The 27,975-nt window shown below is 38.5% G+C and overlaps 1 protein-coding gene across 1 annotated transcript in view; it reads right to left on the reverse strand.

Moving 5' to 3' along the window:
* Nucleotides 1-150: 150 nt before the first annotated feature.
* Nucleotides 151-27,975, reverse strand: part of ltk (leukocyte receptor tyrosine kinase) — a 158,750-nt gene continuing 130,925 nt past the window's right edge. Inside the window, exons 23-29 of the mRNA XM_057859005.1 lie at nucleotides 21,690-21,819; nucleotides 21,518-21,615; nucleotides 21,339-21,431; nucleotides 19,038-19,139; nucleotides 13,632-13,766; nucleotides 13,446-13,536; nucleotides 151-10,595 (exon numbers count right to left, since the gene is read on the reverse strand). Coding sequence (XP_057714988.1) covers nucleotides 9,630-10,595; nucleotides 13,446-13,536; nucleotides 13,632-13,766; nucleotides 19,038-19,139; nucleotides 21,339-21,431; nucleotides 21,518-21,615; nucleotides 21,690-21,819 — 1,615 coding nt within the window. The 3' untranslated portion in view covers nucleotides 151-9,629. The remainder of the gene's footprint in view (nucleotides 10,596-13,445; nucleotides 13,537-13,631; nucleotides 13,767-19,037; nucleotides 19,140-21,338; nucleotides 21,432-21,517; nucleotides 21,616-21,689; nucleotides 21,820-27,975) is intronic.

The following is a 27,975-nucleotide window of genomic DNA, read 5'->3' on the forward strand; positions in this document are numbered from 1 at the left end:
CGGCAAATTTAAAATTTCCAATATGTATTTTATTTTTTTGTTTTTTTTCTTGACCTGAATAATTTAACTGTCATTTACCAACTTTACCACTAGGTGGTGCAGCATTCACGAGTCGCCAACCTTTTTAAAAGTGAGCTATTTCTGGGTACTAATAAATAATAAGGGCTAACAGCTTTAGAGACTTCTGACAGACAATTACATTTCTTAAATGACATGTTGTTATTAATGTTTATCTATGTGAAGATACCAATCATGGTAATTATTTCACAAGGTAGTTGGTCCCAAATCTTTCAACATTTAGTATTTCTAACGGAATGTTGAAACAAAAACCCTTTAGAGTTTTAAAAAGTCATTTTATTGAGTCAAGTGGCTTGGTATTTTTCATAATTTTCTTAAGACAGAATGCCATGATTTGATAAATGTATAAAATTTCTATTAATCAGCACATTTATTTTGGCATAATGAAATAACAAATGTATACTGAACTACAGGACAGAAGCAAATGCTGTTGATGTTTACCTTTGAACAGTAAAACACTATTGTGGCATCCTCATGTGTTTCCTTATTTATTAAATGAATAAGGTATTTCATACAGAGTAATAACACACAGCAAATGTACACTTATATTTATTAATGTCGGGCACATTTTGGTTAGATGCAAATGTGAAAGACGGGTACGTTGCATAGTTCACACTCAGCAAAAAAACAAAATTCATAAGGAAATCAAATGGATAAACACTGTTAGGAGGGGAAAAATACGTAGTTCTGGGATACATTCATACCGTTAATCAGGCCAAATTTCATCTTTAACCTTCCCTTGGGATTATAATTTTTATTGTTAGATTATCCTGTGATACTTTTTAATGGTATGAGTGTACCCCACTTAACTCATTCGCTACCATTGTCGGCGATAAACGTCCAATTCATTTGAACTGAGACGATTGGCAGTAATGAGAAAATGCAATTACTGTAGGTATTGCCAGCCTCCACTCGTAAAAATGAAGTCAAGATAGCCGCCCCTCATTTGGAATATTGTTTGCATATGTGCATTACGGTAATGCAACACGCTGGCTTCAGAATGCAACAAGGTATATGAAAACAGAACTATTCGACAGCGGGTCCACTTTAGAGAGACACTGGATCACCCCTAGACCCAAACTAAATCATTATGATATAAAAATGATGTCGGAATTCAGAGTAAAACTACTCAGAAAATTGCTAGTTATTTCTATCATTTCTCCTGATTTCAAAAATTGATTTAAAAAACTCTGAGATATCCTAGGACTGTTCCACTTCTGAGGTATACTTTACTAACCCAGGACTCGAACTACAGTACTCCTATGAAATTCTGATGTACCATTTCAAAATAAAAAGTACTTTGAAAATTGCACATCTTTGCTGTCATTTCGCCTGATTTCAAAAATTGATTAAAAAAATCTGTGAGATATCCAAGGACTGTTCAACTTCTGAGGTATACTAGACTAACCCAGGATTCGAACTAAAGTACTCTGATAAAATTCTGATGTACCATTTCAAAATAAAAGTACTTTGAAAATTGCCCATTTTGGCTATCATTTAGTCTGATTTCAGAAATTAATTAAAAAAAAAATTGGGTAGATATCCAAACACCGTACTACTTCTGCGGTATACTAGACTAACCCAGGATTCGAACTAAAGTACTCTGATAAAATTCTGATGTACCATTTCAAAATAAAAGTACTTTGAAAATTGCCAATTTTTGGCTATCATTTTGACCGTTTCAAAAATTGATTTAAAAAAATACGGTAAATATCTAAGGACCGTTCCACTTCTGAGGTATACTAGACTAACCCAGGACTCGAACTAAAGTACTCTGATAAAATTCTGATGTACCATTTCAAAATAAAAGTACTTTGAAAATTGCCCATTTTGGCTATCATTTAGCCTGATTTCAAAAATAAAAAAATGTTTGGGGTAGATATCCAAACACTGTTCCACTTCTGAGGTATACTAGACTAACCCAGGATTCGAACTGAAGTGCTCTAATAAAATTCTGACGTATGATTTCAAAATAAAAGTACATTGACAATTGCCCATTTTTGGCTATCATTTCGACCGATTTCAAAAATTGATTTTAAAAAAATCCGGTAAATATCTAAGGACCGTTCCACTTCTGAGGTATACTAGACTAACCCAGGACTCGAACTAAAGTACTCAGATAAAATTCGGATGTACCATTTCAAAATAGAAGTACTTTGAAAATTGCTCATTTTTGGCTATCATTTCGACCGATTTCAAAAATTGATTTTAAAAAAATCCGGTAAATATCTAAGGACCGTTCCACTTCTGAGGTATACTAGACTAATCCAGGACTCGAACTAAAGTACTCTGATAAAATTCTGATGTACCATTTCAAAATAAAAGTACTTTGAAAATTGCCCATTTTGGCTATCATTTAGCCTGATTTTAAAAATTAATAAAAAAAAAAAAATTGGGGGTAGATATCCAAACACCGTTCTACTTCTGAGGTACACTAGACTAACCCAGGATTCGAACTAAAGTACTCTGATAAAATTCTGATTTACCATTTCAAAATAAAAGTACTTTGAAAATTGCCAATTTTTGGCTATCATTACGACCGTTTCAAATATTGATTTTAAAAAAATCCGGTAAATATCTAAGGACCGTTCCACTTCTGAGGTATACTAGACTAACCCAGGACTCGAACTAAAGTACTGTGATAAAATTCTGCTGTACCATTTCAAAATAAAAGTACATTGAAAATTGCCAATTTTTGCTATCATTTAGCCTGATTTCAAAAATAAAAAAATTTTTGGGGTAGATATCCAAACACCGTTCCACTTCTGAGGTATACTAGACTAACCCAGGATTCGAACTGAAGTACTGAGATAAAATTCTGATGTACCATTTCAAAATAAAAGTACTTTGAAAATTTCCCATTTTTGGCTATCATTTCGACCAATTTCAAAAAATTGATAAAAAAAAAAAAATCTGGTAAATATCTAAGGACCGTTCCACTTCTGAGGTATACTAGACTAACCCAGGATTCGAACTGAAGTGCGCTAATAAAATTCTGACGTACGATTTCAAAATAAAAGTACATTGACAATTGCCCATTTTTGCTATCATTTAGCCTGATTTCAAAAATAAAAAAAATTTTGGGGTAGATATCCAAACACCGTTCCACTTCTGAGGTATACTAGACTTCTTGTTGACCTGGGGCCAGTTCAAATGGCTCGGACGTCAATCGCTGTTAATGACACAAAGTTCGAGCAACTAAACATCAGCGTAAAAAAGATACAACTACTATATAACCCATATTGTAAAAATACAAACATTAACGATCCAGATTATTGAGCACTGAAGAACACTCCACAAGCATAACCATGAATACACAACAAATATTAATTTCCGTGTGAGAAACAACACACGAATGGAGCAGCTCGTTTGGTATGTCACAGCTGAATACCTCCCCCTGCTGAGTAAACATGGATATTACAAGAAACTCGCTGTAATACCCAATGGCAGTGATCGACTACAAATACAAAGCGATATCAAACATGATGCGTGGAAAATAAAAATGTTAGTCCAGTCCAGTGTATAAAGGCGAGTATAAAAAATAACTAATATTTCACAGCTGTTTGTTTTCCGTCAATATGCTAAAGCTAAAACAACTTCTAAACTACAATGAATACATATAAATGAGCACAAAAAGTGAAAAGTGAAGTGAATGCATTAGATTAAAAAACAAAAAAAATTATAAGTGATGAATAATACTTGTGTTGAATATTCTCATCTTTAGATCTTGATAGTTGTAAGCAATCAAGCAATGCTTAATTATTCACAACTACTGTATTTCTTGTATATATATATATATATATATATATATATATATATATATGTATATGTATGTGTGTATATGTATATAAGTGGCAGTTTTTTTTCATAGTTTGGCCAGGGGTGCGACTTATGTGTGAAAATATTAACACATTATTATGTCATTTCACATTATTTTCACACTAGTAGATCGGATCACGAGATTAAATCACGGAATTTCTATATATATGAACGTAATACAGTCTAGATTCTTGGTTATAAGCAAAAAATGGGCAGTTATTGTTCATTTTACGTAAATATTTTAAGCAAAAGTTACGCTATTGTCTAATCCAGCATAACGGCCGTCACGAAACAAAGCTATTTAAGTTGAAAATTCTTGTAAATGCCGTAATTTTCGCACTATAAAGCGCACCAGATTATAAGCCGCCACCCACCACATGTGACAGGAAAAAGGCATTTGTTCACAGATAAGCCGCACTGGACTATAAGCCGCAGCTGTCCTCACTGGATTATGGGATATTTACACCAAAAGATAATAACCGGTAACACTTCATTAGACAGCGGCATCATACGATGGTCAGAAGACCAAATGAACCACCATGAAGCTTTGAACCAATTGTTTGCAAAGCTTCATTGCTTCAAGAAGCTTCATTTGACCATCACTGCTCCCTTGGGGGAGACAGTCAATCTTTTATGCCACCTGCTGTCAACACTGTTGTTGTCCAACATGCCTCCTAGCATGCATTGCAGCGCAACAGATGTAAATAACAATCAAAATACGTCTTAAATGTTCTGTACTAATTATTTTTCAATTACTGTTCCTGTTCTTTAATTAATTGCTAGTTACGGTATTTGGTAACACTTTATCTGACAGTGGCGCCATAAGACTGTCAATAGCATTAACAAATGCTTATAACAGTTATCATTTGGTTTTATTCGGCAAATTATCTCACTTTGAATGGATTTAAAAGATCCAAGCTGGACATAAATGGAGTTGGTAACATAATTTGCTAGATGACACTTAATGACATCTGTCATAAGCATTCAGTAATGCCCATGATAGTTTTATGTCATAACTATAACAGTGTTAAGACAGTCTTATGACGCCGCTGTCAAATAAAGTGTTACCAAATACCATAACAAGCAATTAATGAAACTGGAACAGTAAATGCATAAATAATTAGCACAGAATATGAATTTTGATTGTTACTTACATCTGTAGTGCTGCAATGCATGCTAGGAGGCATGTGTTGCCAATTAACCCAAACAAATAAGCCACACTGGAATATAAGCCGCAGGATTCAAAATGAACGAAAAAAGTAGCGGCTTTCAGTCCGGAAATTACGGTAAGTAAAACATTTGTCCGATTTCTACCTAAATCCGGAGTTACAGCGCAGATTGTGTTTGAGTTTATCACAGTGAAAGCCAACTCAACGTTTTGCCTGGGTCGGCCGCCTACGGGAAGGCATGGCACAATGTCTGTGGGAGCTGTCTTGTCACTGATGGTGGAGTCTATGCCGTCCACTTATCCACTCTGTTGTTCTCTATTCTAATTTTATTTTAAATTGCCTTTCAAGATGACATGTCTGTTCTAGGAGTTAAATGTAATAAGAAGATAGTTATTTTGACACTTAGGGGGTATTTAGGGGGTTAATTCTGACTTGTGCGGAAATTCGGTCTACGTCGCCAACGTACGAACTAGAGATGTTCCGATCAATCGGCATCCCGATCGATCGGGTCCGATCACGTCATTTTCAAAGTATCGGAATCGGCAAAAAAAATATCGGCCATGCCTTTTTTTAATATATATATATTTTCTAATTAAATCGTTTTCTAATTGTATTTAATGTTACAGACATAATATGTTACACTCATCCAGAGTCTTTAGTTTAGGCTTAAGGTAGGTTTATCAAATTTATCCCGATAACGGCGGTAATTAATTTTTTAAAAGATGTATCACGTTAAAATATTTAACGCAATTAATGCATGCGCTGCACGACCCACTCACGCATTATCGCGCTCAATCTGTAATGGTGCCGTTTTACCTATATAGAGAGATAAAAGGCAGCGTAAAATGAGTAGAGTGAATTTTGGCAGCCTTTGGAGCCTTTTTGTAAATGGCTAAAGCCTTACAATCCCTCTCCCTACGATTAGAAATATCATGGGAAGCAATGTGGGGAAGCAAGGTAGCAATTGATCTTTTTCCTAACACCTTATGTTATTTCCCAACGCAGAGAAGATATATCAATTGGTAGCACTATGCACAGTCATGGTTCCACTTCCCATCATGCATTTGGGCATGGCTACAGTATCATTTACTGAAAGTTCAACAAATACACTAGATGGCAATATTTAGTCACAATATACAAAGTCACAAGTCTTTCTATCCGTGGATCTATCTCACAGAAAGAATGTTAATAATGTAAATGCCATCTTAAGGATTTATTGTCATAATAAACAAATACAGTACTTATGTACTGTATGTTGAATGTATATATTCATCCGAGTTTTATTCTTTTTTTTTTAATGCATTGCCAAAATGTATATGATTGGGAAAAATTATCGGAATGATTGGAATTGAATCGGGAGCAAAAAAAAGGAATCGAATCGGGAAATATCGGGATCGGCAGATACTCAAACTAAAACGATCGGATCGGGAGCAAAAAAACATGATCGGAACAACCCTAGTAGGAACGGAACTCGTTCGTAAACCTGGTACTACCTGTACTTAAATGCAGATGCAAAATGAAGAAATATTTCGAGTACCACTAGATGGCAGCAACAAATTTAAACCGTGATTAAATTGAGTTACGAGCTGTCAAGGAATGAGTAAAAAGTCCCGAATCAAAGTACCATTGTTACCCGATAGTTGGACTATAAGCCCGCAAACCATACTTTGCAGGTGAAATCAAGAAAAGATCAACACATGCGTTACAAATTGCTACATCATCAAAGTTAAGCTGTTGCCATGACAAAAATGTGGCTAAATGTCCATGCTTTCTTCTTCTTTCATATCCAGTCTCTGTATAGAAAAATACAAGTCCCAAAAAGCCATTCTTGAATTCCGTGTAATTAAAAATTCCAGCAATGGGAAATGCTCGCAGATTCTTCTACTGGACATTGGCACGCCAACATCACAATGATAGGTCAGAGGTCCAAGTGCTTCCAGGAGATGAATAAAAACCCAAAATACTGTATGTAGAAAATGTTCAGCTTTTCGGTGAAGATGCGGCATTGTCACATAGTGTTGTTGTTCCTTTTTGCGCTGTTCTCTTTTCTCTCGCTCTCCCATGCCGTAAAGTCAAACTGCTCTGCCATAAAAAAAGCCATACAGATCCAATATACTGTATAACCAAGCGGCCAAACAGGGCAGGTTTGAATGGGATAAGAAGAAGGTTCCAGCAGGAAAGAGTCCAGGTCTCTGAATCACAGTGCAGAGGAGTGTCTATATGAAGGCCTTTGTCCAGCATTGTAATCACCACAAAAATTACTTACTGTAAGCTCTAATTATTTACTACTTAGTTGCAGTGGTGGGTAGAAATGACATACATTTACTTGAGTATTTTTCTTTTTTAGAAAAATGTACTTCTTAGAGTAGGTTTACTTTAAAAGACGCAGAATTGTTTTTGCGGTAGTGTGTTAAGTGCTGTTCTGAGCAGCGTGAGTGGATTTGAGAGGACTCACTCAACGAAGCATTTAATATAGAATTATACTTTTGGGGGAATAAAAGGGCAAAAAATGTTTTATATAGGGTTGTCAAAATTATCGCATTAACGGGCGGTAATTAATTTTTTAAATTAATCACGTTAAAATATTTGACGCAATTAACGCACATAACCCGCTCAAACAGGTTAAAATGAGAGCACAGTGTCATGTCCAATTGTTAGTTGTGTTTTTTGGTGTTTTGTCGCCCTCTGCTGGCGCTTGGGTGCGACTGATTTGATGGGTTTAAGCACCATGAGCATTGTGTAATTATTGACATCAACAATGGCGAGCTACTAGTTTACTTTTTGATTTAAAATTTTACAAATTTTATTAAAACGAAAACATTAAGAGTGGTTTTAATTAGGGCTGTCAAAATTATCACGTTAACGGGCGGTTATTAATTTTTAAAATTAATCACGTTAAAATATTTGACGCAATTAACGCACATGCCCCGCTCAGATTTTAATGACAGTCCAGTGAAATGCCCACATGTTAATTGTGTTTTATGGAGTTTTGCCGCCCTCTGCTGGCGCTTGGGTGCCACTGATTTTATAGGCTTCAGCACCCATGAGCATTGTGTAAGTAATTATTGACATCAACAATGGCAAGCTACTAGTTTATTTTTTGATTGAAATGTTTGCAAATTTTATTAAAACGAAAACATTAAGAGGGGTTTTAATACAAAATTTCTGTAACTTGTACTAACATTTATCTTTTAAGAACTACAAGTCTTTCTATCCATGGATCGCTTTAACAGAATGTTGTTAATGGTAATGCCATTTTGTTGATTTATTGTTTTATAAAGAAATACAGTACTTATGTACCGTATGTTGAATGTATATATCCATCTTGTGTCTTATCTTTCCATTCCAACAATAATTTAAAGAAAAATATGGCATATTTTATAGATGGTTTGAATTGCGATTAATTGCAATTAATTACGATTAAGTAATTTTTAAGCTGTAATTAACTCGATTAAAAATTTTAATCCTTTGACAGCCCTAATAAATTTATAAAAAAATCATGCATTGTGATTTCTGGATTTTTCTTTTTAGATTATCTCACAGTGGGCGTGCACCTACGATGAAAATTTCAGACTCCCCCATGATTTCTAAGTGGGAGAATATGCAAATTAGCAGGGTGTTCAAATACTTTTTATCTTCATTGTAAATAAGCTTCGCCTCTACTTTGCGGATTTGGATTATTTGGTGGTAGGTTGGGGTGGTGATCCCCAATAACCGCGAAAAACGAGGGATCATTATATTGTATCTAGAAAAGTTGGCAACTCATTGGCTGCCACTGACGGCCAGGGCCGGCCCAGCCTATACGCAGACCATGCAGCTGCTTAGGGCCCCTGACCACTTGGGGGGCCCCCAATCTGGCAATTGTTTTTTTTTTTTTTTTTTTACTACAGTTTGCTTTATTTGACTTTTGTGAGTTTTGATACTTGATTACAAGCTTAAAAAAATAAAAGTTCTTCCTTAACTTCTTTCTTTCCTTTTTTAGAAAAAGGTTTGGCGCTATCTACTGTAAGTACTGACAATCATTTGGGGTGAGAAGTTTTAAGTATACAGTGCAACAAAATCTGATTAATATACAATATATGGACGTATGGGTTGGATTGCATGTATGGGTTTCACATTATACTGTGACGAAATGGTGGGCCAAAAATACGAGCCCCTTTGCATTATTTTGCTTAGGGCCCCCAAATGGCCTGGGACGGCAACAGAATAATTCATATGATTTTTTTCCCTTCGGCTTGGGCTAAAAAGGTAACTGTTACCAACTACCGCATCTTTTTTTTTTTTTTTTAACTGATTTCTTGAGTGTTTCTTAAAGCCAGAAAGTTCATTCAAAATTACTGTAGTTTTGTGTCATGTCTGATCTCCTTTTGTCCTAAAAAAACAAAAAACTAAACAACTGCATTCACATCCTCCGACACTGGTGATTCCATCCTTTTCTCCAGAGGTTCTACACAACATTTTAAATTGGTACGTAGTGTAAAAAGTTTGAAAGCTAACTTTTATTTGGTAATTTATTGTGATCTCAGTTTTTTTTTTTTAACCTCTGACCTGCTACGTTGCCTCTCAGATCGGTGTGACGCTCAGGTCCTCGGACAGAGAGAAGCCAGAGTCTCTGTCTCGTGTGGGCTTCTCAGCTTTGGCGTGTCTTCTCACATCCTCGTGCCCGTAACTGGCGTGCCGCTTGAGCAGCAGCTTGGGCATGCAGGAAGAGGACGAGTAGAGGCCCAGCGCCAGCCCCAGGCTGGTCCCTGAGGACACGCTGGGGGCCGAGTTGGTGTTTTTGATGGCTTCCGGGGCTTTGGTCTGGACCACTAAGGGCAAGCTTTCCGCCTCGTAGCTTTGCTCGTCATAGGCGTAATTGACGTTTCCGCACGGAAAGCTTTGTAGCTTGGCCAAATCGATGCCCCCCTTTGAGGGGGCGCCGCTACTTTGGCTTTTACTCAGCGGGACTTGAGCCTGGCAGGGAGACGAGGCGGAAGTGCAGATGTTGGGAGGCTTGAGGTTAGAACCGTTCGAGCCTTCACACCGGTTGCACTCTGACGGGGACTGAGATGACGGAGAACTCGAGAGGGGCACCGACTGCGTGTGGGCTAGCGCTTTTTTGCCCTTGAGGCTTTCCAAAACCCACGAGCCGTACGTCGGGTTCCACAGATTCTTGGTTTTGTTCTTCAGCCGTTGGCTTCCTGAACAAGAGCTGTTTCTGGAGCAAGGTCGGTGTAAGGGAGCTTCGGGGTTTGGCCAGAAGCCCATTGTGCACACTGCAGGCGGCTGGGCCGCCTCGGCTCTGGAGGGCTCCGGAAGCGCATCTCGACATGACGGCGCCTCGTGCTGGACGGGCGGGCCTTTTGGAAGGATGTGGCGTGGCTTGGCGGGCTGCGGGAGAAGCGCTGAGGGTGTGAGAGTTGATGGGGAGTTCAAGGGAGAGAAGCTGGTGGGTGTGTGGTCAGATGGGCGAACCACAGTGGCGCTATCATCTTCCGCTGTAGGACGATATTCTACTGGGAGAGGTGTGTTGATCACATCCGGATCCTGATGTAACAGAGAAAGAAGACAAAAGTACAAATATTTTTGAGTTTGTGATTGAAAGATTTGGCATATGCTGGAAAACACAGACAAGACTGATCTAGCAGATTCATGGCACATTAAGCCCCCAAACTATTTTTAATTTGTCCGTTTTACCCTGAAAACCCCCGTTTACAGACGTCGCGCAACCGCTTTTGTTTCAACCCAGCCATAAAATGAAGGTAATTAATTATATGTATTATTCAAAATGTCTGTCGTTTTTAGCTTAGTATCATTAATTTATGTCTCATATTTCGTTTAAAAAAAAAAAAAAAAAACGACTTAAATTTTTTTTTTCATTCACATATTTTAAACTTTTAAACAAATTATGCCACAATGGAAAAAATGGCGTCTGTAAAAAAAAAAAAGTCACGGATATCTAACTCATAACTGTCGCTTAAAGTGCATGTGATACGAAAAAGCATGTTTATTTCATAATACACGCGGTATTTTATGCTCCTGAATGATATGGACCGCTTGGATGTGTGTGGAAGCGATCGCTATATTTATTTAGTTTTTTGAATCCCGCGCCATGAAAATGACTGACTTCCGGCTTCGGTCTTGCATTGAGGAGGAGGGCGCTGTGATGTGTACGGTAGAAGACGTCCTCTTCACTATACAGCGTACTGTTGTGTATGAGGACGAAGGATTCAGCTGATTTTGCGGATTAATACGTTTATTTTTCCTATCACGCCAGCCAAACGGATGCAGAAAAATCATTCTGTATGAGGGAGAGGCGTATGCGCCTTTTTGGAGTTTCAAAAGGTTCCCATTCACCGTGGATATTTACTGTGGGACCATTGGACTTACGAGGAAGTGAGTAAACATCTTGTTTTGTATTATGTCAAATATTAATACAGCAATTACAGAGTAAACACCACAGACTTTCTTTAAATAAAGGACTACTTACGTTTGATCATTGATAGGCATGTAAAAAGCTCCCCTCGTGCGCATTAGCTGCACGTTAGCTGCACAACAACTGCAGCCACCCTCCTCCGGGGAACGAACTGTAAATTGCTCTCCGCCGGGCGGTTTGCCGATCCACAAAAACAATCGACAACCCAGTCGTCATGTCAAATAATCCGGGCTAGTTATGTGTGATTTTCCGCTTCGGAGACTTTGAAACTTCACTCGGTTCGGGTTAGCATGTCGGCTAGCTGTCACGCCTCTTGGTTTGTTTACATTCTCCGAAGCCGGGGAAGGGAAATGACATATGTCCGATTTAGGTGTCATAAAATATCGTTCGGGAGGTGCGACAGTAAAGGTGAAGTCGACAGTTTTGACCATTATGGAGTAATTTTGCCATATCGTCCTGAATAAGTGCATTTTTATTATTTCCCATTCCATTTAGCACAAGACTGTTACTTGTCATGACCATGCCATGTATTTAGCGATTGGGGAAAATACTTGGATAAAAAGAATATCCTGTAAAAATATTGAAGTAAAGAGACAGAAACAATGACATTTTGCAGCTCTCTTCGTCGCATTTTCCTCGTTGTGAATAGTTCCCCCTCGACGAGCTGACTGGTCCTTCTCAAGCCATTTATTTCGCTATTGGGGAAAAATACTTGGATAAAAAGAATATCCTGTAAAAATATTGGAATAGAGAGACTGAAACAATGACATTTTGCGGATCTCTTTGTCGCGTTTTCCTCGTTCTGAATAATTCCCCCTCATTGGGCTGAATAGTAAAACCGATGAGCCCAGTCTCCCGCTGACGTCATCCACCTGTTGGGGACGCTAGAGCCCCTATAATGGTAGGCGTGGCTAACCGCCAGATTAAAAAACTAATTTCTCGTCATCTGCGCTTTGCTAAATTGTTGTATATAGTCGAATCGTTTCAAAATATGATTCTAATTCACATAATAATCCTATTTAAGACTTTTTTTCTCATGTCGTATGCTCTTTAATTGTATTTTTTTGGTTGTTGTTACTTTTGCATTTTCTCCGATATGTTAGATGATAAATAATCGATCCAAACAAAGAAAAATTGAAAAAAAAAAAAGTTTAAAAGTGTAAATATATGACAAAGAAAATCTCGACCACTCCTTGATGTCTTCGATTTCTTCATTGCGACCCTTGTTATATTACCATGTTTCACTCATAAAATCCCCCCAAAAATCCAGCTGTGGCCATTCACAACTGTGTCTTGACACTAGGTGCTACATGGAGTTTTTGGATCAAAACAAGGTAACTCTGCGATAATATCTTGTTAAAGTCACGACGTCTGTAATTCTGCTCTCGCGTGCTCTCACTTCCAGATAGGGTTTTGCTGTTTAAAAAACTTTAAAAAATAAAATAAAAATAAATAAATAAATAAAAAAAGCCCTCCTGTTCAAAATTCTTCTTCCCCCAGAAAATTGATATTTCAAGCTTTCCAATGATGTATCACACATGCATATCGCACAATTTTGAAATTTGGCCAAATTGGGGGACTCAGAATGGAACTTCAAGTAACCTGAGTGTTTTCTGCCATATGCATACACACACATAGGAGGTGAGTTTGTATGTCTCACCCAGGGGATTTGGGTTCGAATCCAACAGGGGCATACATACCAGTAAAAACATTCTCCAGTTGGGCAAGACCCTTAGTATAGTTGTTTCATACTTAAATCCTTAAACTATTTTGTATGAAAAGAATGCAAAAGCGGCCACTGTCAAAAGTAAATCATAGCATGATACTTATTAAAGTTTATTACTGGAATTCATGTAAAATTTTACATGCTTTTTCAATTGCTTTTCCATATGGGTTGCATTTAAAAACACTTCATACCTTTCTCGTTCAGGATCTACCTAGTGTATTGATATATAGCGTACCTGAGTGCAGTAGTTGATTCTCTCCAGTATAGTCGAGAAGTTGGGTCGATGTTCAGGACAATGCTGCCAACACTGTGTCATGATCCGATATCTAAACACACATGATCCGATATCTAAACACATACGTAACTATGAATGGTTTGGAACGAATTCACCACTTGGCCAGTTTGCTTTCAGAACACTTACACTGGACCTGGACAGCCCTCCGGGGGATCCATCCTGCCACCACTGGTGACAAACTCAAGCACCTCCTGGTTGGTCTTACATGGATAGGGCATGTAACCCAAAGAGAGGATCTCCCATAGCAGTACTCCAAATGACCTGCAGAGGGAGACACATATCTACTAGTGAGCAGTGTTTTTACACGTTAGGGATTTTATTCATTTGGAGCATATTACAGAAATATGTTGTTTTAAAAGCTTGGAAAATATTGTGGTTACACCGTATTGCAATTACAACTCTAAATGTATTATGTATGCTCAGCATGGGCTTATGCATTAGCGTCATACTCTTTTATTTGGCTTCATGTGAAGACAGAATCACAGTATGAAAGAAAACCAGCGCACTTCTGTCTGCATTGCTCCTTTGTCCAATTGTGAACCGGCACCTAAAGGCACACTCCAACCACAACAATCAAAAGCAGTCTGATGACGTTCGATACAAGTGTTGTTTTATAATTCAATAGAAAGCCTTTATTGCAAGGGCGTAGATTTGCACAGGGACGGTAGGGACATGACACTACCAACGTTTCAGGATGCTTAAATTGTCCCCACCAACTTTAAAGCAACCTTATTGGCATTATATTATGAGTTCAGTAGTTAAATTGGTAATTTAGATTGTCTTTCCATATGTTGTATGGATAGAATCGAGCCTACCATTATTAAGTGAATTACTTTCAATATGTTCAGGCTGACATTTATCCCCTTTTCACTTGCTGAGTGTGCCAGTCCATTTTTTTCTCTCAAGCACATGTTTAATTGGCTGATGACATGACCCCCCCCCCCCCCCACACACACACACACGCACTCACAGCCCGACAGAAATACAACATGTCAACAACATGTCGCCTCCTCCGCCCCCTTCGAAGACGAGGGATATTAGAATTTTATTTCAGCCAGCAGCAGCAGCAGCAACCACTGTAAGTAATGTAAAAAGACGTCAATTTTGTGGAGGTGAGGAACACACCACTAATTTTGCTACTGAAAGTCCGACCTGCATCAGAGTTAACATAACATTAAACTGTATGATTTTGCTAAAGTGCAAAACTTGAGTAGGAAGCTACTTAAAGAGAAGTGTCCTTTAGTATGTTTTCTACTGTTAACGTTAGTTAAACTGTGAGAAATGTAGTGTTCATTTTTATTTTATTTATGTGGTCTTAAAAACAGCCCAAATGAGCTTTCATTTTTTGTTGAGTTCGGTTGTGTTTGTAGACAAAAGCAGTAGTGTTTTACTTGAAGGAAGGTTCTATTCTTATTTATTTTTGGTATACCCTAACTAAGAGGTTTTTTCAGTTGTATTTAATTTATTTAGACAGACAGTGCTGAGTGGTATTAAGACAATTGTTTATTTTTTGTATCCTGGATAGTAAAGAGATTATTGTGTATGTTAATATACCGAATTGGCATGAATATAAGACGGCCCTGATTAAAAGACGACCCCCTCTTTTTCAAGACTCAAGTTTGAACACCAAATTAATTTTTATACAGAAAATAATTACAGTACATCTGAAACAAATGATTACAACAATATATTTGAGAGAAAAAGCACGTTAATTTGCCTCATTCAAATCTTAATATCTGAACATTTAAATATGTAAACTAAAGTGCAATCACATTTGGAAATGAATGGCTTCTGGTTTTTGAAATGTAAATAAACCAACCTGTTGTGATAAAACAACAAAATTGCAATAACTGCATTAACCATCAAAGTGAAGTCTAACTGTAACTGTAGTCTTGAAACAAACCTGAATAAGGAAAAATATTGCAATAAAATAATGCAAACTGGTTAAACTAGAGAGTAGCTGAATCTGTCATGACAGAACATCGCTTCAATGATATCTGGCGCCATCTACGTCGTGAATGGGTATAACGTCTAGACCGCGAATATAAGACGACCCCCACTTTTTCAGTCTTATTTCAATGCATAAAATACCATCTTATATTCGGGCCAATATGCTAATATCTTCATTTATTTTAGCTGTAGCTGAGATCTGTCATTACAGAACATTACTCCTCAAGTTCAGCATTCGCTTCAATGATATCTGGCGCCATCTAACGTCGTGAATGGGTATAATGCCTAGACCCCGAATATAAGACAACTCCCACTTTTTCGGCCTTATTCCAATGCGAAAAACAGTCTTATATTCGGGCCAATACAGTATTTGTCAAGTGACAATGACAATCTACCAAGGGCGTAGGTTTGGTCTCAATATTGTATGTACATGTATTGTATGTGCTGTATATACAATGGGGATCGTGTTCTTTTCTTTGAAGGCCTCGTTTTTTCCCCTGTAAATTCTATGTTAATGCATTTCCCCAAAAAGCTCTCCTTTTGTCTTCCAAAACGGTTTTGGCTTTCTCAGGTAAGTTTTGGCAAACTCCTGTCTGACTTTTTTGTCTCTGGGTCAGATGTGGGGTTTTCCCGGGTATCCTACCCTAGACTCCCTTTTCATTCAGAAGCTGACGGATAGTACCCTGTTGCACCGTTAGACTGCAGGACAGCTTGAACTTGTTTGGATGTTAGTCGAGGTTCTTTATTCAGCATCCGCACAATCTTTAGTTGAAATCTCTCGTCAATTTTTCTTTTCCGTCCGTGCCATGGGCTTCACACCTATTGATGACACTGCGCATGGTAGATAGAGGAACATTCAGGTCTTTGGAAATGGACTTGTAGCCTTGAGATTGCCCATGTTTCCTCACAATTTTGCTTCTCAAGTCCACAGACAGTTCTTTGGTCTTCTTTCTTTTCTCCATGCCCAATGCGGTACACACAAGGACACAGGACAGGGGTTGAGTCAACTTTAATCCGTTTTAAAGGGCTGCGAGTGTGATTTAGTTATTGCCACCACCTGTTATGTGCCACATGTAAGTAATTGGTGCTGTTAATTACACAAATTTGAGAAGCATCACATGATTTTCCAAAGGGTGCCAATACTTTTGTCGGGCCCATTTTTGGAGTTTTGTGTAAAATGATTATGATTTAATTAATAATTAAAGATGTCCCGATCGATCAGGTCCGATCACGTCATTTTCAAAGTATCGGAATCGGCAAAAAAATATCAGACATGCCTTTTTTTAATTTATATATATTTTTTAATTAAATCGTTTTCTAATTGTATTTAACGTTACAGACATAATATGTTACACTCATCCAGAGTCTTTAGGCTTAAAGTAGGGTTATCAAATTTATCCCGTTAACGGCGGTAATTAATTTAAAAAAAAAAAATTATCACGTTAAAATATTTAACGCAATTAACGCATGCACTGCACAACCCACTCACGCATTGTCGCGTTCAATCTGTAATGCGGCTGTTTTACCTATAAATAGAGCTAAAAGGCAGCGTAAAATGAGTAGAGTGAATTTTGGCAGTCTTTGGAGCCTTTATTTAATAGGCTAAAGCCTTAAAATCCCTCTCTCAATAATTAGAAACATCGTGGGAAAGCAATGTGGGGAAGAAAGGTAGTAGTTGTTTTCTTTACACCCTATGTTATTTCCCAACGCAGAGAAGATATATCAATTGGTGCCACTACGCACAGTCATGGTTGCACTTCCCATCATGCATTTGGGTAGAACGGTTAAATGGCTACAGCATCATTTACTGAAAGCTCAACAAATACACTCGATGGCAATATTTAGTCACAATATAAAGTCACATTTATCCTTTAAGAATTACAAGTCTTTCTATCCGTGGATCCCTCTCACAGAAAGAATGTTAATAATGTAAATGCCATCTTGAGGATTTATTGTCATAATAAACAAATACAGTACTTATGTACTGTATGTTGAATGTATATATTCGTCCGAGTTTTATTCATTTTTTTCTTAATGCATTGCCAAAATGTATATGATCGGGAAAAATTATCGGGAATGATTGGAATTGAATCGGGAGCAAAAAAAAAAAGCAATCGGATCCAGAAATATCGGGATCGGCAGATACTCAAACTAAAACGATCGGGAGCAAAAAAACATGATCGGAACAACCCTAGATTTTAATTTTTTTTCCCATTGTCTTTTGTTTTTTTTCATTGCAAGTAAAATAAATGAAGATATTACTACCAAAGCATTTGCAATTCCAATCATTTTCTGGGAGAAATTGAGCATTATCTGAGAGAATTGCAGGGGTGCCAATACTTTTGGCCAGCACTGCATGCAATACGCCCTTACAATCTACGTCATCATCCCGAGCGTCCGTTGCACGCTTAAAACGTGACGCCCTCTGTAGGTCAAAACATGTACTAAATATTATAGATTTTTAAATCAATGGCAATATTTTATGTGTTTCTAATAACATATTTTAGTAATAGTGAACAATTGTGTCTTATTGCAGCCAACAAGTCTTTAAGTCTGAGGTTCCCTTTTAATAAAGTAAACTAAAAAGTAGGATACTATGAGGTACGATAAGGTATACCAAATAAATGAGAAAAAAAAATGGCTGGAGAAAAAATGGCGGACGAAACTAGTGTTGTAGAAAAAAATCGTGTAAGTATGTCGTAAACCGGGGACGTATAATACATGTTTTTGGTTAGTTATTTTGAGCTTTAGGTGCTATTTAGGGGCACTTAAAGGGGGTCAATTTCCAGGCGGAAATTTTGGGTTACGTTGCCAGCGGAGGGATGGAACTCAAACGTGTTAACTTTTTTTTTCTGTATAAAACATAATTGAAGGTCATGGATCATAAGAATGCATTTGTAAAGCAGACTATCAGATGGGTGGGGGGGCAGAACACTGTTTTTTGTTCTAGTCTACTGAATAACAGAGGTGACATGTTGTTTTTTCCCTTTGTTTTGGGTCACTACGGAATCATCGCTACAAAGCTGTTACGCCTGAAGGGACGAATCCAATTGTGTTTGCAGTTCAAAGGTTGGGCTTTTCCTAATCTTCAGAGCATTTATCAAGCCTCTGTTTTATGTCCATTTTGTTTTTTACATCCACACCCTGACAGTTGTGTCCATATGGTTGTGGTACTTAATGTTGATGCTATTTTCCCCCTCAAGCAACTTCCTTTTAAAAAAAGGATCCTGTGATGATGAAGTAATTTACTGGACGATCCTGCATTTGCTTTTACGGTGATGAGGATTTTACTTTACGAAGCCACATCTGCTTTATATATTCATTACTGTATTTCTCAAGGGATTGTAACCTTTTATCCTAGGTTTGTCCAATTAGTTTGTTATATGTTTGTAATTTAATACAAAACCTTTAGGCAGACGCTAGTGTGAAGATACCGCATCTATGAACACCTGTCTCAGCGGGACGTATTTGCAAATGGTGTGTGGTTTCAAATAATGAGGTCAAATGCTTAACATGAAATTCAACCAAAATAAATGTGCAGGAGTACCTCATGTACAGTTTAATTTGATATAGAGTGCTCACCAAGTATCAGTCTTGCAGGTGAAGATACCCTCCATGAAAGCCTCAGGCGGCATCCACTTGACCGGCAGCATGGCACGACCCCCTTTCCTGTAGTAGCTGGCTCTGGACATCAGAAAAAATATATGAAATACAGTACATACAGTATGTCAGAGTACAAGTACAAATCTTGTACTACTACACCATGCAACATTTTTTTGCGTGTTTTGTGAGATTAAAGTATATACTGAAAAAACACACCTCCTTAAAACTAGTTAAATTCCCTTGTTTTCAGGGTAAATCTACTAGAAATAAGTGAAACCAGGCCTGCAAGCAGGACTGAACGGGCCCTCGGACGGCATGCAGATCAGGCTGGTAGCAGATCATCCTCCTCTCATCATCTCATTAGAACCTAACATGTTCGAAACTCGCCTCTTTTTTGGGGATTAGAAATACATTCACACACCTAGGAGAAAAAACCCTATTGAAGAGGGTCCTACAATAAAGGAGGCGCTACCGAGCTGCCACGCCCTTATTTAAAACCAATGGGCCAAATTTTTGGCAGTAATCATGGCAAATTTGGTGGCTCTATAAGCTGCCTAAGTCACGGAAGAAATCTACTTCCTTTTAATAGCGGACAAAGGGTCATCACTAGGGTTGTTCCGATCATGTTTTTTTGCTCCCGATCCGATCCCGATCGTTTTAGTTTGAGTATCTGCCGATCCCGATATTTCCCGAACCGATTGCTTTTTTTTTGCTCCCGATTCAATTCCAATCATTCCCGATAATTTTTCCCGATCATATACATTTTGGCAATGCATTAAGAAAAAAATGAATAAAACTCGGACGAATATATACATTCAACATACAGTACATAAGTACTGTATTTGTTTATAATGACAATAAATCCTCAAGATGGCATTTACATTATTAACATTCTTTCTATGAGAGGGATCCACGGATAGAAAGACCTGTAATTCTAAAGAATAAATGTGACTTTGTCTATTGTGACTAAATATTGTCATCTAGTGTATTTGTTGAGCTTTCAGTAAATGATACTGTAGCCATTTAACTGTTCTGCCCAAATGCATGATGGGAAGTGAAACCATGACTGTGCGTAGCGGCACCAATTCATATATCTTCTCTGCGTTGGGAAATAACATAGGGTGTTAAGAAAAAGATCAACTACTACCTTGCTTCCCCACATTGCTTCCCACGATATTTCTAATTGTTGAGGGGGGGATAGTAAGTCTTATGCCAATTAAAAAAAAGGCTCCAAAGACTGCCAAAATTCATTCTACTCATTTTACGCTGCCTTTTAGCTCTATATATATGTAAAATGGTGCCATTATAGATTGAGTGCGACAATGTGTGAGTAGGTCGTGCAGTGCATACGTTAATTGCATTAAATAATTTAACGTGATTAATTTTTAAAAAATTAATTACTGCCATTAATGCGATAAATTTGATAGCCCTACTTTAAGCCAAAACTAAAGACTCTGGATGCGTGTAAGACATTTTGTCTGTAACGTTAAATACAATTAGAAAACGATTTAATAAAAAAAAAAAAATATATATATATATATATATATATATCAAAAAAGGCATGTCCGATATTTTTTTTTTTTTGCCAATTCCGATACTTTGAAAATGACGTGATCAGACCCGATCGATCGGGACATCTTTAATTATCACTATAATTTTTTCTTTCAAATTTGGAAGTCAGATTTTTCCCCTAGAGTGAAAGTTGACAAATCGCAGAAAGAAACGCAAAAATATGTTGCTTTAACCAATCTTTAGTGCCAGAACAAAGATGCATGCATGGTGACAAACGTCCACACAGCATTTCACAAATATGAGGAACATTGCACAAAATCTGAGGTAGACATTCAATCTGAAAAAATTTAGTAACCATAAATACACTAATTCTAATTTACACTTAGCAAACTGTTAAGTCTTTTGTGCATGAAGTCTTAAGTTGTCTTACAATGACGACAAAATAAATAGACAAAAGAAAATTATCAGTTTAAAAAATTGACAAATAAACAAACAAGACAGCCATTGCTTTAAAGGTTACGGGCCAGAAAAATACGTAAATACTGTATGTCCACAGTATCGGGCTTTAATGCTACTCTGTGACAGGTCACAATCACGTTCCCTCCTGTACTGAATCTCAGAGCTAGCGTTCACATCGCATCAGCGCCCTCTGGTGTTAGTTTAGGCCAAGAATTTTGCTTTCGGTACATCCCTAGTTTAAACATTAAACAGGTCCTTAATAAATACAACTTTATTGAGATGTTGCATAGCATAAGAACATGAACAAACCTGTAAATATCTCTAGCCATGCCAAAATCGCCGATCTTGGCCACCCGTTCCACTCCAGGGCATGTCAATAGGCAATTTCTAGCAGCAATATCTCTATATAAATATATCAAGCAGAACACATGAGATATTTGAAAAAAAATGCTGTATGCTTGCAAGATGGTTGTCTACTAAATCAGTACCTGTGAATGAAGTGATTCTCTTCCAAGTAGCGACAACCCCTGGCAATGTCTCTGGCCATCTGCAGCAGCTCGTGCATGCTCAAAGAAGCAGCTCGACCCTAAAAGCAGCACATCTCGCTTTTAAAAAACGCTGCAACGAGCACAAAGTGACAAATCGGCGAAGGTGACTTACGCGTTGAGGCCTGTTCTGCCTCAGGAAGCTCTTCATGTCTCCTCCGGTCATGAGTTCCAGCAGGATGAAGCGTGGCAGGATGTTGAGACTGACGCCGATGCAGCGTACGATGTTCTCGTGGTTGAATTTGCTGGGGACACAGAGTCGGATACTATTTAGAACAGACATGTCCAAAGTCCGGCCCGGGGGCCAAATGCGGCCCTTGGTCAAATTTAATCCGGCCCCCAGCCTCTGTCATAAAATCAATAACGTCTGGCCCGCACACACTTAATAAATTGGTCAGCAGTACTGTACAGCTTCCAGCATATGAAGTAGCTTACACACTAAATGCTGCTTCTCATTGACCCACTAAAAGGCAGCATCACTCTAAGCAACATTACCCCGTGTGACCCTTTACTCCCAATTTTCTAAACTGGCGACAACAACAAAAAAAAGATGACTGCGACGGCCGACGCTTCAAGGATAGGTGGAAATTGGACTATTTCTTCACTAAAATACACAACAACTGTGTCCGCCTCATTTGCAAACAGATAGTCGCTGTTTTTAAAGAGTTCAAAATGTGAGGCGATATTACCAAACGAGACACGTTGACATTTATGACCAGATTACAGGGAAGATACGCAGCGAGAAATTGAAGCAACTTGAAGCTAGTTCAATTTCACAGCAGCAGTATTTTGCGAGAGCCCGAGAGTTGAAAGAGAACCCCACAAAGGCTAGTTGTGACATTGTTGAAATTATGAATTAAATAAATAAATAAATAAAGCAAATGTGACACACAGAATGGGTTGCTAAAATTTGCTTAAATGTATTGTTCTACGTAAAGGACGTCAGCCAAGGTCGGCCCCCCACATTTTTACCACATCAAATCTGGCCCCCTTTGCAAAAAGTTTGGACACCCCTGATTTAGAACATAGTGTATTTCTAAGTCTGCCTCACAGTCAATGGTAGTATATATAGTTAAGATAATTTTGAATCCTGCGGCTTATAGTCCAGTGAGGTTTATTTGTTGATTTATTTGGGTAACTAGGTAAAATTTTTAGGGCTGTCAAAATTATCGCGTTAACGGGCGGTAATTATTTTTTTAAATTAATCACGTTAAAATATTTGACGCAATTAACGCACATGCCCCGCTCAAACAGATTAAAATGACAGCACAGTGAAATGTCATCTTGTTAATTGTGTTTTTTGGAGTTTTGTCGCCCTCTGCTGGCGAATGGGTGGGACTGATTTTATAGGCTTCAGCACCCATGAGCATTGTGTAAGTAATTATTGACATCAACAATGGCGGGCTACTAGTTTATTTTTTGATTGAAATTTTACAAATTTTATTAAAACGAAAACATTCAGAGGGGTTTTAATATAAAATTTCTATAACTTGTACTAACATTTATCTTTAAAGAACTACAAGTCTTTCTATCCATGGATCGCATTAACAGAATGTTAATAATGTTAATGTCATCTTGTTGATTTATTGTTATAATAAACAAATACAGTACTTATGTACCGTATGTTGAATGTATATATCCATCTTGTGTCTTATTTTTCCATTCCAACAATAATTGACAGAAAAATATGGCATATTTTATAGATGGTTTGAATTGCGATTAATTAATTTTTAAGCTGTAATTAACTCGATTAAAAACTTTAATCGTTTGACACCCCTAAAAATCATTTTAAAAAAGTCATAAGACTGTCATTAGACCTTCATAATTATGACATGACACTATTATGCGCATTACTGAATTCTTATGACTGATGTCATGAAGTGTTATCCGGCAAATTATGTCACTAACTCCATTTACAGTCGGGCAAATAAGTATTTAGTCAACCACTAATTGTGCAAGTTCTCCCACTTGAAAATATTTGAGAGACCTGTAATTGTCAACATAGTTAAACCTCAACCATGAGAGACAGAATGTAGAAAAAAACAAACAGAAAATCACATTGTTTGATTTTTAAAGAATTTATTTGCAAATCATGGTGGAAAATAAGCATTTGGTCAATACCAAAAGTTCATCTCAATACTTTGTAATGTACCCTTTGTTGGCAATAACAGAGGCCAAACGTTTTCTGTAACTCTTCACAAGCTTTTCACACACTGTTGCTGGTATTTTGGCCCATTCCTCCATGCAGAGCTCCTCTAGAGCAGTGATGTTTTGGGGCTGTTGTTGGGCAACACGGACTTTCAACTCCCTCCTCACCCTGTGACGTCAAAATGATAACAAGAACGGGAAGCAAAAACCCAGAACCACACGGCTGACCTAGTGAATCACCTACAGGGAGCTGGGACCACAGTAACAAAGGCTACTATCAGTAACACAATGCGCCGCCAGGGACTCAAATCCTGCACTGCCAGACGTATCCCCCTGCTGAAGAAAGTACACGTCCAGGCCCGTCTGCGGTTCGGTAGAGAGCATTTGGATGATCCAGAAGAGGATTGAGAGAATGTGTTATGGTCAGATGAAACCAAAATAGAACTTTTTCTCTTGTTTGGAGGTAAAAAGAATACTGAATTGCACCATACCCACTGTGAAGCATGGGGGTGGAAACATCATGCTTTGGGGCTGTTTTTCTGCAAAGGGACCAGGACGACTGATCTGTGTAAAGGAAAGAATGAATGGGGCCATGTATCGAGAGAGTTTGAGTGAAAATCTCCTTCCATCAGCAATGGCATTGAAGATGAGACGTGACTGGGTCTTTCAGCATGACAATGATCCCAAACACACAGCCAGGCCAACAAAGGAGTGGCTTCGTAAGAAGCATTACAAGGTCCTGGAGTGGCCTAGCCAGTCTCCAGATCTCAACCCCATAGAAAATCTGCGGAGGGAGTTGAAAGTCCATGTTGCCCAACGACAGCCCCAAAACATCACTGCTGTAGAGGAGATCTGTATGGAGGAATGGACCAAAATACCAGCAACAGTGTGTGAAAAGCTTGTGAAGAGTTACAAAAAACGTTTGGCCTCCGTTATTGCCAACAATGGGTACATAACAAAGTATTGAGATTAACTTTTGGTATTGACCAAATACTTATTTTCCACCATGATTTGCAAATACTGCCAATATTTTTGGCCAGCACTGTACATGATACTCAAGTAAATGTAACGCCACCACTGCCTATTACCCATGTCTGTCCTTTCTGTCCTTAAATCCTTTTTGTCTGGCTGCATTTTCAAGAAACTAAACAACCACAAAAGTACTATTTCAAACTCCTCGATGTTCCAGCGTTAAAGGCATTCAGAACTGAGCGATGGAAGATACAACTTCTTCATGCTGAGACATGTGTTTTACCGCAGCAGTTTGGAAACTGTGAAGATCTTTCTTTCTTCACATCACAATGGTTTTAAGTCACAGCGAGCAAAGCATTTTGATTCAGAAAAACAATATACTGGCTGCCTTTTTTATGAATCTCTCAGGAAAAACAAGAAACTAATGAATAAAAGAATAATAAGTTCATCTTCAGTTTGAAAGTAAGCCCCAAAGCCTTTACAAGATGAAAAAAGTCGAAACAAAACAGAGCCAACTTGAATTTCTGACCCGGTACAGAATCATAGATAAGCTAGTCAGGCTTTCCCTTGGATCTCGGTTATCTGCAGAGCTGTTGGTTTCAGCACACTGAGACAAGAAGCAACACCTTTGGACTTGGTGAGAGGTTAGTGGAAGGTTTGTTTCCCAGAAAGTCATTTTGATGTTGATGTCATGAGATTGACAGGTCTGTAAGATTTCAAAATGAGCCATGATGTAAAAGGTTGTTCACACATTACTGCAAAGGAAAACAATTACTTTTATTTTCTTTTGACCTGTCCAGCTCAGCAGCTTAGACAGAGAACAGGGATCTGAGTGTCCTTATGGTCTGAACGGTTTGAATGTATCACATGGGAATTTTATATACTCGCATTGTGGTTGTTCATTATGGTTTGCAGTGTTGTTAATTTTACTTCAAAAAAGTAATTAATTACAGTTACAAATTACTTTTCCCAAAAAGTAATTGCGTTAGTAACTCAGTTACCTGAATTTAAGAGTAATTAGTTACTTGGCAAAGTAACTAGTGATAATTTTCGTGTTTTTTTTCTCAAAAAACAAAACAAAACAAAAACAAACAACAACAAAAAAAAACAGGTCACACAATGTGAAGTTTAAAGGGTTTTTGGGACAATTGGCCCTAGCCCAATTCTTTACCCTCCACTTAACTAGACACAAGGGTATTGTGATAACTAGATAGTAACCTTTGCTATGTGTGGAAGCCATTTAAAGTTGTGAATCAACCGTTAAAGTTGTTAAAATTGCTCCCGTTATTGCATTAGTTCCCTTCTACTTTCAACATGTTTAAGTTTTAAAACTGTCTCATCATTTAAAGATAGATTTAAGTCAAGATTTTGCCGATTTAAGACCATTTTAGATTAAATTAAAAAAAAAAAAAAAAGTTACTTAGGTTCGCTAGGGAGGATCTCTACATCAGAGCCTTCCTGAGAGGTCTACTGCTTTAAGATGGCGGCTGTTTACTAACGCATGTAGTCCTTAAAAGATGTTGCCAATGCAGCCGTGTCTGTCATTTGCATCTAGTTCTATAATATGTGATATCTACCATATCATGTGAGCGTAGTTTGTAGGCTATGGCTACAGTCAGGTATTATTGGAGCCACCTAGCATCGCGTTTGCAACGGCGTCTTCCCCACTCCTGCTCTGCTCTCTTGTCTCCGTGAGTCCGTCTCTCTCAGAATTTTTTTTATTCAACCAACTTAGTAACCCATAGTAACGCACGCCTTACCCACCTCAGTAACGGTAACGGTGTTGCCAAGATGAGAAAAATAATTAATTAGATTACTCGTTACTGAAAAAAATAACGCCGTTAGTAACGCCGTTATATTCTAATGCCGTTATTAACAACACTGATGGTTTGTTTATTTGGAGAAAGCAGCGGGCAGAAAGGAGTTATGTGGGGACAGAAAAGAAGAAAGCTGACAGAAGAGGAGAAGAACAAACAACAAGAAATACATTGTTATTAGGAGTGTGATAACAAAGTAAGATTAAACGTCATCTCCAAACGAAACACCTGTCGCTTCAAAACAAGTCAATGGACTATTTGGTTCGACTTTGTGAAAACAGAGAAACAGGCAACTTTTTTGAGAAACACTTAAGATGTAAACGAGAAAGCCCTCGAAGCGTTGTTGCTGAACTTGTTGCTAAATCCAAAAAGCCCCACACTGTGACTGACACATTAATACTACCTGCCTGCAGAGCCATTGTTAGCGAGATGCTCAGCCCTGATGCTGGTAAAGACATTGCGAAAGTCCCCCTGTCTGATCATCCGGAGCTTTTCAAGCCTAACTGCTATAAAAAAAAAATAAAAACAAAGAGAGACTGAGAGCTAATGAGGAAGATTCCTGCCAGGATATCGGCTTTGTGTTCATCTAAAGAGGCTCAAGTTTCACACTGAGTAAGTATAAATATCGAGATTTTTTTTTATCATTAAATATACTGTACAGAAAGTTATTTTGGAACATTCTTGTTTACAAGTGACGGAAAAATGGAACAGGTGATTGACAGGCGGATCGTGTCTGCAGTGATGCGGACTCTGCATCGGTCCGTCGTGGTGAAGAGGGAGCTGAGCCGAAAGACAAAGCTGTCTGTTTACCAGTTTATCTACGTTCCTACCCTCACCTGTCTTCATGAGCTGTGGGTCTTGACCGAAAGAACAAGATCCCGGATACAAGCGGCTGAAATTAGTTTCCTCTGTAAGGTGTCCGGGCTCTTCCTTAGGAGATAAGGTGAGAAGCTTGGTCATCCGGGAGGGGCTCGGAGTAGAGCCACTGCTCCTCTGCATCGAGAGGAGCCAGATGATGTGGCTTGGGCATCAGATCAGGATGCCTCCGGGGCGCCTCTTTAGTGAGGTGTTCCGGGCACGTCCCACTGGGAGGAGGCTGTGGGGCCGCCGAGGACACGCTGGGGAGACTATGTCTCCCGGCTGGCTTGGGAACGCCTTGGGATCCCCCAAGAAGAACTGAATGATGTGGCCAATACTCCTCCCTCAGCTCCTGCAAAGGGGGCATTGTCATCCCCCCAGGACCCAGGGAGGTCCCCCGGACAATCTGCGCCCCCATTAATCGGCCCTATAGTAAGGGATGCGGGGCGCATTACCGCCGCCCACGCCTGCCCACACCGACGCCCAGCCACTACCTTAACCCACCAACCGATACGGCACACCGCACGACACCCACGGCCCACTAGGCCCGAGGTAGGAAAGCATCCCCACCCAGAGGGGGGCACCACCCCGCCGGCGTCCAGCCGG

Source organism: Corythoichthys intestinalis, chromosome 15, assembly GCF_030265065.1.
Source record: "Corythoichthys intestinalis isolate RoL2023-P3 chromosome 15, ASM3026506v1, whole genome shotgun sequence".
NCBI lineage: Eukaryota > Metazoa > Chordata > Actinopteri > Syngnathiformes > Syngnathidae > Corythoichthys > Corythoichthys intestinalis.